At 38.4% G+C, this 16,525-nt stretch overlaps 1 protein-coding gene across 4 annotated transcripts in view; it reads left to right on the top strand.

Moving 5' to 3' along the window:
- The window catches only part of ankfn1 (ankyrin repeat and fibronectin type III domain containing 1), a 76,605-nt gene that overhangs the window by 41,297 nt on the left and 18,783 nt on the right, over positions 1-16,525 (top strand). For 2 of the 4 annotated variants that reach the window (XM_056771435.1, XM_056771433.1), the window contains exons 7-14: positions 1,582-1,707; positions 3,052-3,244; positions 4,653-4,863; positions 8,289-8,483; positions 10,558-10,671; positions 11,521-11,618; positions 11,767-11,857; positions 13,345-13,452. In XM_056771435.1, the coding sequence (XP_056627413.1) occupies positions 1,582-1,707; positions 3,052-3,244; positions 4,653-4,863; positions 8,289-8,483; positions 10,558-10,671; positions 11,521-11,618; positions 11,767-11,857; positions 13,345-13,452 (1,136 nt within the window). The remainder of the gene's footprint in view (positions 1-1,581; positions 1,708-3,051; positions 3,245-4,652; positions 4,864-8,288; positions 8,484-10,557; positions 10,672-11,520; positions 11,619-11,766; positions 11,858-13,344; positions 13,453-16,525) is intronic. The other 2 variants (XM_056771434.1, XM_056771436.1) reach the window with 1 other exon arrangement.

The raw sequence follows: 16,525 nt of genomic DNA, 5'->3' as shown, positions 1-16,525 counted from the left end.
TTTGTATGTGGAGCACGGGTGCTATCTGAATTTAAGTTATAGTTACACAATTGTAACACTACACCAGAGTATATGTAGTTCGGGCCAATTGTGAATATATTCAACGTTTTGATTAATCTCCACTTTATGGCAACACGTTGTGGTCTTTGCTTAAATAAGCGCTATTTACTGTAAATTCTATTTCAATACAAAGCAAGTTTAGCACTGATTAGTTTACAGATAGGCCTATGCTATTTTTTTCTTAACAGAAACTTGTGAAGTAATAACAAAACAATACACAAACTGTGTGCTACAGTGCGTTCTGTCTGTTCATTCCTGTATTCTGCTTCATTCGCTTTATTTTTTTTTGTTCATAAATACGTTTGTTTCGTAGGCTACTTTAGACATTGCATAATATTTTCAATAAATACACTTAAATACACTGGGATAACAAGGAAACAAGAAAAACCTGGGGAAACTTAAGACGAAAAACTACAAACATGTTACGCAAACAGGAAGTAACCCAAAAGTCCAAAATAACAGAGGAACACAGAACAGATCATAGCAGAACCCCTTTAAGGGCGGATTCAGATGTCCCACACAGAACGTCCAAGAGGGCGATGGAGTGTAGGCGGAACAGGAGGTGGGATGGAGGGCAAGGTCCGTGTAGGGGAAGAGGGCTAGGACCGCTGTGCAGAGGTGGACCTGGGTTGTGGTGCAGAGGAGCAGGTGGGTCATGTGGCCAGGGAGGCGTAGGCGGGTTTGGCGGCCAGGGAGGCGCAGGGGGTCATTTTTTTGGATAATAGAGTAAAAAAAAGTCAAAATGCTTAGGAAGATATTTGTTTTTGCAGAATATCTTAAACCATTTTGCTTCTGATGAAAATCTATAATGATACATGTTTGTACTGCAAGATGAGACAAAATCACATTTCCTTTATTTTTTGCAGCATTGTGGAACCACCTGATTTCTGATTCAAATGCAATAACCTGATGCAAACTCCAAGAGTGCAAAACACTGATAACTCACAATTTTCCTGCCCACCTTTTGGAAAAATGACTTAAAATGTCTAGGTAGTCAAATTCAGATACCGAACAAAGTGTATATGACTTGTGTCATATTGCCAGAATGCTGTATTGAGGGATTAGATGCCTGTTCCTACAGATAAGAGACAGAATGAGAACTGGAGTGATTAGAAAAAAAGGAACAACAGGTCTCCCCCTTCCCGTTACTCGCACAGTGTGCTCTGAGCATGCTCAGAGGGACATTGCTTCAAACGCCCGTGTGCTTTTGTTTTCTCCGTATCGCTCATCCTAGTGCATGCAGAATGTCTCTCTCTCTTTCTCTCTCTCTCTCTCTCTCTCTCTCTCTCTCTCTCCATCCCTCCCCCCTCCATCCCCTCTCCACTCTTCTCACCGCACACCAGCCAGACAACACCAAGGCGAGATGCGCGTAAAAAGGAGAGCTCTGATGAACACCTGGTACTCCGGGTTACTCCAGAGCAGGGGTGTCTGTTTCGACCCTTTTCCGCTACCTGTTCCCTGAATCGTCCAGCATCCCACACCCCGTCCTGGCTCACCCGCTGGTCTTTCTGACTGTTTTAGCAGATCTGACAGCAAGATCTCCCGACTGGCTCAGAGACTCAACCAGAGGCAAAGCGATGCTGCATTGATTAAGGATTTCCGACCTCTCTTCCTCCTCACGTCAGGCAGCTCCCAGAGCCTGGACAGGTGAGTCCCTCTTTCTCTGTCTCGTTTGCACAAAGTGTACTTTTCTGTCCTCCACAGCGCAGGTGGGATTGGCGGCGCTCCGCTCAGTAGGGTCCCCTCCAGTGTTGCTAATATTACCCATCACCCCACCGCTGTTTCCCACAGGTGCTCCTCAGTCACCGTGGCAGCTGCCCTTTCCTTATTGATCTGCTTAATTGGATTCGAGGCATAACCGAGTCTCGGAAAGAGCATCGTTCTAATTCGTCTTTTTACTTCGCTCGCTCAGTTATTCGCGGGTGTCAGAGGTTTTGCTCTTGCGCAGCGGAGTGCATTATTATTAGTGCTCTGAGTGGGTGTTCAGTGTGCTCAAAACTGCGCACGAGCAATAAAAAAGCACACCACTGCCTTAATGTCATGTCTGACTGGATTATAGACTGTCGGGATGAGAAATATCACATAGATACCCTGCATTGCTGCTGCTTTTTAAAGTCAGCTGGGGACAAAACAGGGATCTGGTGGTTTCAAAAGAATTCTTTTGGTTTTTCTTTAAGAGTGTTGGAAGGAAAGCGGAGGGCTGTTATTTTGTTTATAATTGTTTTCATCACTAAAATTGGATGCTTTCACGCCCTTTGCTTGTTGAGACAGAGTGTACCCAAGCCAGATGTTTCCAATGATGTGAATCATGAAGAGACAGAGGTGTTAATCGTCCATGATTACATAACCTACAATAAACTTCATTGACATGAATGACCTAACTAGATGCCAAGATCAAGTCACAATTTTATGATCTTTTTTTATTTTATTTTCCAAAAATCATGTCAAAGATTTGTATGACAAGGTGCATCGTTTTAGGAGACTCCTGACAGCAAATAAAAACAACAAAAAAATCGATGTTGTCTCGGTTAACTGTCATTCATAGCAAAAAATTTACAGATTACCTGGAGGTTTTCATTTTATTATAAGACCATTAAGGTTATCCTTGACAGCTGAGCTATGTTTACCACAGTGAAACCCGCACTCTACTCCTCTTACGGTTTGTTAAGCAATCTCAGTTTTGACAGTGACCTTAAATAGATCACAATGAAAGTATTGGATTTTGTTTTTTAAATTAAAATCATGCTTGGAAGGAGTCACTTTGGGCATTGTTTTGTAAAATACCTGGACATCAATATGCTTTTATTTTTCAGTTTTGGTCTGATCTGGAGCATTAATGATGACTCTCCTGTGGCCATCTGTCACAGAGACTTCTGACTCATATATTAGTCAGAAAAAAGGGATGTGAACTGCATAACAACACATGTTAGGAATTGATTTCAGGTAGATGCTTGAGCATCACCAGTCGATCTGCTCTCTGTCTCTACGCAGGAACTTCTCTATTAGTATGACGCAACAGATGCAGAACCTGCAGCTTACCCAGAGCAAGAAGGGGGCGGGGCCTGCCTCCCCCAGCGCTGCCAAGCGTCTCTACCGGAACCTCTCGGAAAAGTTCAAAGGAAGCCACTCCTCATTCGAGGATGCATACTTTTTTGGACGGTCGGACCGGATCCGTAAAGTATCTGTGAGTATTTCGCTCTCCTATTGGGAGAGTTATGTTGTTTAAAACTTTAGGTTTTTTATTCTTTATATTATTCTTATTCAATATTCCATCAACATTACGCAGTTTTTATTGAAACAAAATGGACATCAGCTGAGATTTACGTTCAGAAAATGTATTGATTGATGTTAACGTTTTTTGACCGTTCACATAATGCATTCCAAGCTAGTGACATTTCGGTTCATGCGTGTATGCTCAACAATCCAAGTGCCATGTTGAGTGCTTTTTTCTCAGAACTTCCACAAATGTCACGCATTATGTAGAGCTAGTTCTAGCAATCATCTTGTTGACTCAAGTGCCCGACCACATTCTCCCTGTGTGTTGTAACACATGGATCCTAATCACATTTGCACATTTAGCTGATATTTTTCTCAGAAGCGAATTAAAGTGCATTTAAGGTAATTGTTTTCTTTCAGTACGTCTGTTACATGGAAGTTGAGCTCATGACCTTTGTACTGCGAGTGCAATTGAACAACAGAACGCACATCACACGAACTCGAATGGCGTTGCTGTTGAATTAGACACGTAGCATTATTCAACAACAATATCAACCTTGTGGCTTTGTAATCACTAAAAACAGTTGGTACAATAGCACCGACCCATTGTTGTGTTATTTTGACCCAATATATTGGGTTGAAAGTTAAACCCAATTGTTGGGTTATGAAATAACCGATTTGTTGGGTTATTTTGCCCAACATGTTATTTATTATTTTATTATTGTTTGTTTTGTTTATTATTTTCGGCCATCCTATTTATTATTATTTTATTGCAATGTAAACAAATAATGAACACCAGAAATACCTTTATAATTATTTATTACCTATACAATAAGTTTTGGTTGCAGTTGTTTTATTAATGTATTTCCTTTTATCAGGAAGTTACTAGCAATAGAGTATCAATTTACAAGAATCAAATAAACAGAACAGAGGAATAATCTCTCTTAAATATAGATAAATGTATTGAAAGTTTGTCAATGAAGGCTATTGCTGCAATTCTGTTATATCCAGAAAACTAAACTGCATCTGAGGCAACTCCCCTCTTGTTTTGGTCAATGAACGCCCCCCAAAATTATTTGCTGCTTTTTGCTTTAAAAATATCATAACAGTAATAATTGTCACAAAATAAAATGAACACACTCGTCATTTGAATTCTGGTGCTTTTAACTGAGTGCCTGGCGCTGCAACTGTAGGGAGACTTGACGCTTCCGCTGAGTGATGATGTTGAATGTATTGCTTCATATTCAATTTTTTTTTGTTGGCTTTTTTCCTCTCAAAAGGAATGTGCTGCAGGTTACTTTGTATAAAAGTGTCTGTTGAATGGCAGGTTGCTTATGATGTGTATCGCTGCCACCCACATGGGTTTTGTCCCACAGAACATCCAGAGCAGCGAGCTCCTGTTCGAGGCGGTTGAGCAGCAGGATCTGGACGGCGTGCAGATCCTGCTGTTTCAGTACACGCCTGATGAACTGGACCTCAACACCCCCAACAGCGAAGGCCTGACGCCGCTGGATATAGCCATCATGACCAACAACGTCCCCATAGCCAAGCTGCTACTCAAAGCCGGAGGGAAGGAGAGCCCACACTGTGAGTATGCAAATGTGACGGCAAACAGTCAATCACTTCAGTATCCCTAAAGTGCTGCGGAAGTGTTTTTTTCATTAAAGAGCAACTCAGTAAAATAATATCTTTACTCCCAAAATTATTCTTTAAGTCTGGGGTTTTAGGTGCGTGACTTCAAGTTGGAAATAGAAAGATGCATTTAACGCAGACACAATATTAAGACAAATATAAAGTTTAGCAGTGTCCTCACCCCACATTAAATAGTATTCAGTAGAATAACTATGCAACTAAGAAACAGTATATGCATATTTACATTATATGCGTATACATTTAATAATGATAATTGTAAAGGTTTGCAGCATATGCATGATTAAGCATGTGACTGAAAGGCGAAACGTGGTTTCGCATCAGATTTGTCTGAAATAAATGTGTTCCTTCACATCATGTTTACTATAATATTGAAGTACAATATTATATGCTAAACCAGGGGACATGAAACTGCCTAAATAATTATGCCTAAAGAAAAAAAAAAGAATTTGATTAAAATAAGCAAATCATTCATTTGATAAAAATAACATTAGTTATTAATATATTGAATATTATATATTGAAAATGATCAATATCAATAAAAATAAAACACATTTTTACAAACAAAACACAATTTTAGCATTTAACAGTACAATAGCGAGAAGAAAAATAATATGAGAAGAAGAAATATAATATAACTAAAGAAACTAAATAATAAAAAAATGATGGTATAAATTCGGTGTTTATAAAAGATTGGAGCCTTATTAATTTTAAGGGATTTGTAATCCCTTGCATCTAAAAGATTGAAAACTACTGTACTAAAGTACAGTTACTGTTAATGTTAAAATCCTTGATTTGCCTAGAGGCTTGTCTTGCGTCACATGCTCTTTTAGCAGATGTGCTTTAATTGGACAAGCTGTTTAGAATGAAACCAGTGATGAACAGAAAGAGCCAGTGTGAGCGTTTGACACTTAGCTTTTTGAAACTCACGCAATAATCGCCTCCGAGTAAAAATACAAGAGCAAACCTTTCCATGACAGCTGTCACAAACACTTAGGATTCCACTTTCAACATCTAATGACACCTGCCGTAACCGCTAATGAGTTACGTTCATTATGAAATATTTGTGAAATAACATTGTGCAATATAACATGCTGCACATAACGGAGCGATTGTTGAGAGGATTTTTACATCTTGCATTTTTTTGTAAAGCTTACAGATATATGTTTGAGGAAAACTGAGCGCGGTCATCAAGTTTTAATGCATCGACGACAGATCTGTTAAAAATATCTACATAGATCCATCAATGGCATATTCAGCCCCCGACTTTCTTTGGCAACAGTGGAACAGGTGTTTCTTACCTGGAAAAAAATTCTACTTGACCGAAGCGCTTGAATCGGCGCAATCATGAACACGTCGAATGTTGTCTGAGACCAAACAGAAAACACTGTAGTGCATTCGCTTCGGGGCGGCGGTGGGACGAGGGGGGTTAGACAGCACACGGCATCCCTCAGAAAAATCTTAACAAGGTTTGTCATTTAATGGTTTAACTTTTCCAATGATGCATGTAACCGGGGGCAATTATACTAAGTGATTTATTGTACCCGGGCTGCAGTTAAATTTCAAAACATTTCATTGCGGCACAATCCAATCCTTGTAAACAAACAGAAAATAAACATTGCCGTATTTTCCCCTCCTGGGCTTTCTGCATTATATTTATGTCAGCCTAGAAGAGCCAAGTAAATCAATCAGCCAGACGCCTGACAGTTTCAGCCGAAGGTTGAAGTTAAAGCATGTTTATGAGCTGGACGGGGCCCCACAAGGCCCATATTTAGGGCCGTCCCAGAACCCCGACAATGCCAACTGTGTGTGACAGCGAAATGTCGCCGGACCCGCCCATTAATTTATAGTTTTTCAATTAAACGCATGTAGTAGTGAGACGTCAATCTTCAGTGCTCAGGAAATTGCACCTCACGCCGGCTAATATGGCGGCCTCCTGCGGACCCCCGTGTAAGACCGGCTAGGTTAGGCCCCCTTTTTAAAAGCTGACAGCACGCACTTTATCATCTCCCCCGGAGAGCGCTCACGTCTCCAGGGGTTCGGGTTGGTCCGAGCGGCCCCAGTGAAAGAGGGTTTCTTCAGACGTCTATTTATTTGTTTATTTTGCTGTCACGGTCTATGACTAAGGCTCTGAAAGAAAACGCAGCAGTATTCACAGCCCACGAGGAGGACTGGCTAGCCACTATTCGTTTTACCATGACAAATCTATACGGTCAAACACAGTCCTGTGTGTTCCAGACAAGTGGCAAGCACATTCATCCAAACCCCCACACCTCGCACGGCTGACTTCATCTGCCACTACACTGACACATGCGACGTGAAGCAGCTACATTAGTCCTGGAAAATTAATGATAATGTAATGGGCTTCCTGGAGTTTTTCAATCAGTTTTTTGTCTGTGCAATTCTTTTTGGGGATTATGCACAATTTTTACATTACAGAAACATTCATTGTTTTCTATGGATCAGAGTTATTTTAGTTTTTTATAAATATTTTGAATTTATATTAATGAATATTTTAAACAAAATTTTATATTGTTTGTTTTTATGTTCATTGTGTTTTTTTTCTGTTGTGCTTTGTCATTTTATTCCTTTACTATTTAATGTTATTTTATTGTTTGTTCTTATTCTTTGTAAAACCAAGCTTTATTTTTTGTCCTATTTTTTCTATTATTTTATTTTGCTTTGCCATATTATTACTTTATTCTTTATCATAATTGTATTATTTACTTTGATCATTTATTTGTAAATTTTTGTAATATTATATATATTGAATTTAGTTTTCATTTATTTTCATTTAAATTTATTTTAGTTTATTTCTTAGGGCAACATTTATCATTTACTTTTTTTTCAAATAATATTTAGCCCAAAATTTTATGTTTTAGCTTTATTTTTATTTTTAGTAAACTATAATAACCTTGATTTGAATGGTGGTTTAGAATAGATATATTTATATTAGCTTGAAGCAGACTTTGTCCAAGTTATTGCACTTTCACACCATGAAATATTTTACAATGACTTCATTTTATTGCAGTGGCGGCATACTCATTAAAACCCTTGACTGTACATTTAAAAGGAAAATGAATTTCAAATATCCCATTTTAGGTATATTTGGTAATAAACTCTTAATATTGAAGGTTAAAAGACTATTTTTCTAAACTTCTGTAGCAAAAATCACCTATTCACTGGTGTTCACAGACCATTTGCGTTTCTGCTGTAAAGATGCATAGGGCTGGAATAAAATATTGTGACATCAAAGCTCAAACATAAACGCAAGGTCGAACACAAGCTAAAAACATCCCATTGAAGTGAATAAATAAAGATCCTTGCTCGGTTATTGACTTGCATCTGTTGTTGTGTTTCAGTTGTCAGTCTCGAGAGCAGAGACGCCCACCTCTCAGCGCTGGTGCAGGAAGCCCAGAGGAGAGCCAGCGAGCTGTCCACCCAGGTGATGAGAGAAAGCCTCAGCCTGGAAACATCTGACAAAGAAAAACAGCTTAAAGACTGGGAGTGGAGATGCAAGCTGTACAAGCGCATGCGCACCGGGTTCGAACACGCACGTGAGTTTGACCACTAACTTTTACATGATGTAAAATCTTAAAGGAATAGTCTAAAAATGAACGTGTTGCCAGCATTTACTTAAGTCCAAACCGATATTTTTTGCAAAAGCCGAATGTGTGATCATTTGTTTACAATAACAAATACAGTGAAAGTGAATAGAGAGTTCTACCTCAAAAACGTCTGTTTCAACCTTTCTAGTTTCTAAGCTTTCTTAACAGAATTGATTCTCAGTTGTAATGTGACCACTTGTGTTGATGAACACAGGATGAGTACATTTCATACTTGGGTAACCTGTTCCCTTACAAAACAGACATGTCTAATTTGATACAGACACCATCTCCCTCTACAGCATCTAAACCTCATCTGCCATACTATTGAACTGCCCGTTATTTACTATCGGCCTAGTCTAATCTATCAGATTCTCTTCTGAAAGGTTATCTATTCCCACATCGGCCCCTCGTGTTGACTTTATTAGGCACTACAAACAAGAAACTGTGATCATTTTGCCCACATATATATATTAATATCGGGTTTGATGGTCTGAAATGATTCCAGCCAAATATTTTTCCTCTCACCCTCCGGTGTCACATTGATTACTTGTTATAACGGGCGACTTTAGTTGGCTTTTCTTTATAAACATTCTCGAGTGGAGGCAGCCGCGGAAAATCAGCAATGCTTCGCCACAGACACTCGCAAAGATCGGATTCCACCGAAATGATCAAGTCTCGCTGGATTTCCTGCAAGCAGAGCTCCATTAGCTGTGCCATGCGCATTGACTTGCAAGTACAACGCACGTGCTAATAAAGAGTCCAAAAAGTGCAAAAATAAAAAGATATTCTGACAAGCAAATTCACACTTAACATTCAAGGAGCTCCCTTCTGCTCATTTTAGAATAGAATGGGATAAAATTAAAATTAAAATTAAAACTAAAATTAAAATTAGTTGTTATATTATTACCATACAGAGACCTGAAGTAAACTTCGTGCCAGGTGTGTGGGTCCAATGAAACCATCTATAGAATAGAATAGAATAGAATGGGATGCGATGGGAATAGAACAGAACAGAACAGAATAGAATAGAACAGTTCAGCGGCAACAACATAAAGAAACGTTGTTGCCCAAACTTAACTTCCGATAGACCTCCGAGAATATAATTAATATACAATAAAATAATTATATAAATTAATGTTAATATAAATTTAATATAAAAGAATTAGTTATATTATAACCAAACACAGACCTGAAGTTAACTTCGTGCCAGCTGTGTGCGTCCCATGAAACCATCCATAGAATAGGACGGGATGAGATGGAAAAGATTAGAAAAGAATGGATGGGATGGGGTGGGATGAGATGTGAATAGAATAGAATAGAACAACTCTGCAAAACGTATGTACAGAATGCATACAACAAGGTAAATTACAGTGCAAACATTACGTACAGAAGGCATACATATATAAGAATATAATATTATATAGATTATATAAAAAGCAGTAAAGAGAGTGTTTTTGTTTCTGACAAATAAATGCTAAATAGATGATATTAAGTCACTAGCGTCACCAAACAGAATAAACAAAAATACTACTTTTTATTAGCACCCTTTTGAACACGTCATTGATTGAGTCAGTGTTTCTGTGTCAGGCTAGTTATGGTTCCCAAACAAGTAGTGTTTTGATTGATATTCCTGTTTATAGTGTACTTGTAATTTCAATGTCTGTGGATATTAGCCTGGGATATGAGACAGTATTTTGACATAAAAAAAAAAACGATTACGACCGTTTATTTAATGACTCCCTTGGATGTTCATTACATTTCTTACTTCCGAATTACAACCAAGTGTCTTGTTATTGATGCTCAGAGCCGTGAAGCATCACTGACAGGAAATTATCTTAAGAGTTCTGTTATTAGAATTCAGATGGTGCTGTATTTTTACCCAAAATGCACTTGAGCTCCTGCAGCTAATTTGTCTTTAAATCAAGTGTGACACAAAGCATAAGGTTGTCGCACACAGCAAAGGGTCTCATTCACCGGATGGATTCTACGTGACCTTGTTGAACCATGTGAACCTGTTTTCTAGGGCCACCGGAGACTCCATCAGCTGTGCGCCTGAGTGTGACGGGCAGCATATCGCTCACTGTTACCTTTCAGGAACCTGCCAGCATGAACTCAGCTGTGGTGACCAAATACAAAGGTCAGTGCAACCTTTGTGTGTATTTCAGTGTCTGTATCAGAATATCAAAGAGGTGATAAGCAAACCAATAAAGTGAAAAAAGTGACCTATTTGTCAGATATGGTGACCCATACCCGAAATGTGACCTCTGCATTTAACCCATCCAGTGAAAAGTGAACACACGCACTGCAAGTCGTGAATACACGTACACCCGGAGTAGTAGCTATCACTGCAGCCCCAGGGAGTTAGGTGCTGCGCCCTTGTAAGGGCCTTACTCAATCGTTACCCGCCTGGCCCTGAGAATTAAACCTGCAACCTTCTGGTCACGAGTCTGACTACCATTAGGCCACAACTAAACATCCAGAACAATCTAGCAACCAACTTTTAATGACTAAAAAACAACATTTTACAACTGCATAGCAACACCCCGGCAACCACCTACAACACCCAAGCCTCTTAGTAATTCCTTAAAAAACACAGGAAACATTTAAGCTGCATAGCAACACCCCAGCAACCGCCCAGTAAACACTAGCCATCAAGTAATGCCACATAAAAACTACAGAACACTTTAGCATGTGCATAGCAACCCCCTGGCAACCACACACAACACCCTAGCATTGCAGTGATTTTTGAAAAAGCAAGCACAGCTCTTTATTTTGTATTGAAATATGTACAGAGCAAGTTGTATTTTCAAGACATTACATTATAATTCACTACGGTACTGTTGACATGTAGCTTTTGTTTGTATTAGATGAATTTCGCGAACATCCTGTATTTTTGTGGTCCTTTTGCTTTTATAGGTTTCTTTAGATTTCACGTATGTGTTGTTTTTCTCTCCCTTTTGCCATACAATTGCAAAACATATTGCAGTGGAATGGAGCTGTCTGAAGGACTTCTCTTTATTAGCCGGAGAGCTGATCTTAGAGAATCTGCAGTCCCAGAAGTGCACAATAACGGGTCTCACCACGGTAAGATAAAACATAGGAAAGAACTGCACAGTGAAGGTTGTATACTGCTAAAAAACAGGCTTAAAGGAATAGACCACCCCAAAAAATATGTTCCTTTGTTGTTGTGTTAACACTTTATTTCTAAGTTTTGATTTCTTATTTGTTTCAGGGTAGACAGTACTACGTTCAAGTGTCCGCCTACAATATGAAGGGTTGGGGTCCAGCACAGCTGTCTCAGCCTCCCTCCGCAGTTCCCTCCAGTAAGTTACTGTAGCCACAACTGACAAGCACTTACAAACATAAAAAAACACTCCAGAATACAATCCAAAACAGCAATGTATGTTTTTAATCAGAATGTTCTTGAACCTTTGAGAACTGCGTCAACATAGCTTTTGTGCTCATAATAAAAATGTCATCCGGGCTCGTGAGAGAAAATCGTGTATAGATTGCAGTCAACATCCTTGGATGTGGAACTGTGCTGTTTTTGAGCCGTCACGACTTTCACTCCACCTGATGCTCTCTGTATCCGGCCTTGAGTTTCAGCTTTCAAACGAGTGCTGCCAAAGAAGAGCCGAGTCGCCGGGGTGACAAGTTTGCGTCAGCAATAACAAGTGTGTCATTATAAAACTGCAGTTTTTTATCCACACAGCTGCGCAGTGCTGAAAGCAGGCAATTATCAGGAGGAAATCAGATTTTTATAAAAAAATTTTTTTTATAATTCCATCCTTGACTGGTCTTTCTTTACCTTCTACCCTTTACCTTTACGTATTGTAATGTATGTTAAATGCGTTTATTACATTGCATTCAGTTTGCTGAGCTTTGCTCCCATTGGTTACCTGTTGCTCACTCAGATTTACTGAACATCCTATATTACTATTCTGTAATTATTTGACTCATGATCAATAAAATGTCTTCATTGAAAGTTTAAAACAGAATCACTTCTTACGTCAACTACAATGAAAAGACATTGAAAAGCATTTTCATGTGATTAAACATTTATGTGTCTTCTGACAAAGACAAACACTTGTCACAGTCAACTGAAAAGCCGATAGTGAATCCTTATAATTGATAAAAATAGTGAATGAAACAGTTCTACAACCTACTCATCAGACCCATACAATACAATAAAATACCACAATAACAGTAATAATAATGAATAAATACTAATAAAATTATAATATACAAGTTAAACAAATTGATTGGCGTCTACACCGGGCGCGACTGGCGTGACGCGACATGACAAACGACATTAGAAACGCATTAGAACCCATTATACTTATTTTGTCCACACTGGACAACTGCGCGGTTGTCATGTCGCGTCCGGTGTTGACACGATGTTTGTCTTTACTAACGTTAAATGTTCATTTATCAATACAGAATTTACACCTTGTATTTTTTCCTCTGCATGCTGCTATTCACTCCCTCTGTACCTTGTTACTACGGCAACATCTTGCAATATTTTCTTATTTACATTCCAGTTCAGTTTAAAGCTATTCAAACACACAGGACATCCACAGAACACATAAGAAAAGAGCAGAAGGTTCTCTGATAAAATGCACACAGCAACAGTTGCTAAGGTAGAATTGGCTTGAAACATTTTGAAGGTGAGTCGTAGAAAAGCGGCAATTAAGCCAAATTAAATGAAGCGTTTTATAACTATTGCACAGGGCACTCTAAGATAACATTGACAGTCCTCATTATGCGTGTTTTAGTGACATCATTTAAGTGAAATTTGTCTTTGTTTGAGACTGGAAGGATTGCGATGGGAGAGAGTGCCGGAGAAGAGGTCACATTGAGGCCATGGAGAGGCTTTTACAGCAGGTTCGAGCCACACACCAGCACTACTGCTGTGGAGGTACACACAGAAACACACACACAAGCAGTTTTCATAGTGATTCAGCGCATACATTAGCACGAATAAACATACTGCATATGTATCTGCACTTTCTGAATCTAAAGTACACACTTGTTCTGGCGTATGTTATTTCAAAACCGTTTGACCCTTTGTGACCCATTACACAAAGTTTTTGTGATTTTTGCATCAGAGTTTTGCTTTCATAAAAGAATAGTTCACCCGAAAATTAAAATTCTGTCTTCGTTTACTCACCCTCTTTTCATTTCAAACCTATAAGACTTTCTTTCTTTCGCAGAACACAAAAGAATTGAGTACTTTTGAAGAATTTTGGTAACCGAACAGCGGCGATGCCCATTCACTTCTTTAGATGGATATGGACACAAAACCATTTAAAGTAAATGGGTACCTCACTTGTTCGGTAATGCAGAAGAAAGAGTCATAAAACTTTGAAATGATAAGTGGGTGATTAAATTGTTTTGGTTGAAAAATCCTTTTAAATGTAATTTATGTTTTTCTGTGCCACACTGTAAAACTTTTCTATAATTTTGCAGCAGTTTTGCCAGTAAATTACAGTAGATTTGATTACTATTTAATATTTTCCTATTAGTACGGTTTTTAATTTGAGTTAAACTTCACTTCAAATTTTTTATAAAAAATGTAAACACTTGATATTCAAAATGAGCAAGAAGAAAGTACTGTCAGCATTACAGTGCAAAAAATGACATTCTTCCTGAGCATTTTTGTTTTGTTTTCTAGTAACCTCAAAGTAACCTAAGATATTTAGTCTTGTTTAATGAAAGAAAATATAAGAGCTAGGTAAATCTACAGTAAGTGACTGGCAAACCTGCTGCTGAACTCCAGCAACGTTGTACAGTACAGGCCTTCAAATGGATTACTTTACATAAACTACAAGGTTCAATAAAACCTTGAATTGTTATGTATAAACATGTTAATAGAAATAATTAATTTCAGATTTTTTTTTACTTACATTTTTCAAATTTTGTGCAAAATAATGTGATAGTATTGTATCATAACCCCAATATCCTGAGCTGAGTGTATTGTTACACCAGTACAAAATGAAAAAAGTGTGTTTGGTCAGAGACTCAAATGTGAAGCTAAACTGATGTCATTGTCATTAGTCCTGTTTTTCACCAAGCTGGTGCAAAGCTTTTATGTCACCTCTTTTATTTGCGCCCTTTATTGTGTTTTCGTCTATTTTGTTGTCTGTTTCTCAAAATGCTCTCTCGGTCACTCTCTCCCTCATACGCCCATCAGCCCACTAACCAGAACCGCCTCCCACCCATCATACTCTCATCTTCTAAGTCCACACTTCTTCCAGTAGATTAACTCTACATTAAAGTGACGAAATGAACCATGGTCAAAGTGTTTTCCCTTCAGTACAGCCATCCAGGGCAGTATGAATACATTCCCTCAGCATTCCTTCGGACTGCCCCGCTATGCTCTTCACACGACACGAGGGAGTACGTGTAAATAAATAATATTTTAATATGTTTATCCATTTAAAATTTTAGCATCGACATGTCAAACATGTTGCCCGTATACTGCAGTACTGTAAATCACAGGGCCTGAGTGCAGACACCTTTAAATCGAGCAGGGCTGGTCGTAGGTACCGTGAAGAGCAGACAGTCTGTGTTGGCCCCAAGCCCACTCTCTAAACCAGGGGCCGGCCACCGAGGTATAGAAGCACGCTGTTCCCGGTGCTAACAGTATTGGGCTGCTCACAAACAGCAACTTCATTAGGGAGCTATGCAGCCAGCCACAAACAGGAGGAGGGAGAGAGAAAAAACTGCATCACTCATCTGTGTAGTCAACAGTAATGATGTCAGAGCGATGGCTGCCAGCGTCTCAAACGATATTAAACTGGAGAATTGATTCTAAAAGACAAACAGTTTGTGACTCGGAAAACAGAAAACAGACGTTTGGGCACAAACCTTTCGAGACTTTACGCATGTTGAGGCGTTGCGTCTGTCTGTTTCTTTGAGTTTGCGAGATCATTTGTGATTGTGTGAAATGTTGCACTTTTTTAAACCACGTTGACATACTACAGAACACGTCTGGTTTTTACAGTTTACTTTCTGCCGTCTACTTACTGTCATGGTTGCTTTTAGGCTATACACAAAAGAAGGTTTAACTTTACAACTCTTGTTTATTTATAATATATTCTATTTTCATTTTCATTTCAACTTGCCTTCTGAAATTTATGTGTTTATGATTTTGGGAATGTTTTCAAAACAGATTTTGGATTTATTTTTATTTTCTCAAAGAAATCCATCTCATACTAGATGTACATTTAATTTCATTTACAGCTAAGACAGTAAAGTTACTAGCTAAATAGCCTTGAGTAGATTTGATCAAAATACATGCAAATTAAATGTACTGTAAAACATCAAATGAATTTAATACAATCATTTCGTCCGACACATTTTTTGTGCGTGCCATTATTGCCTCAGATAAAAATTCTGAACCAGTATTTTTAGACTGTTTTAAGTAAAAAAATCGAGATATATTTGCTTAAAGGTACAGTTTGTAAGAATTTTACAGTAAAATATCCAGAAACCACTAGGCCAATGATCTTTATTTTCTTCAGCTGAGTACTAACAATATCTCAAATGTTTCCATCTGAGAACAATAGCCCAGGCCTGTTAAGTCGCCTGTCAATGGCGTCATATCCGCGTTACCCTTTGTTACCGCCTTTACTGACGTAGCAACCGCGTGACACTGTCGTAGACAGATGCGGAAGTAGTTTGTAACGTCGATCCATCTAGCATTACTGCAAATTTTGTGTGTACGTTAAAAATAAAGTTTACTATGATTGATTTGAACACTTAAAACTGCGCAGTGTTATCACACCATCGAATTGGACAATTACTGTAACATCTATGACTAACAGACTACATTTCTTAGTCTGATTTCTACAAACTGTACCTTTAAGAAGCAAAATCATGCCAAGCTTTTAAAATGCTCGTTTTAAGATATTGATTTTCTTTTGCATAGTTAATTAAAGACTACATTTCGTTACACTGTACTTGTACATGTGTAATGACAATAAAGT

Source organism: Triplophysa dalaica, chromosome 17, assembly GCF_015846415.1.
Source record: "Triplophysa dalaica isolate WHDGS20190420 chromosome 17, ASM1584641v1, whole genome shotgun sequence".
Taxonomy (NCBI): domain Eukaryota; kingdom Metazoa; phylum Chordata; class Actinopteri; order Cypriniformes; family Nemacheilidae; genus Triplophysa; species Triplophysa dalaica.
The sequence above is the reverse complement of the archived record's forward strand: the minus strand, read 5'-3'. Positions and strand labels throughout refer to the sequence as shown.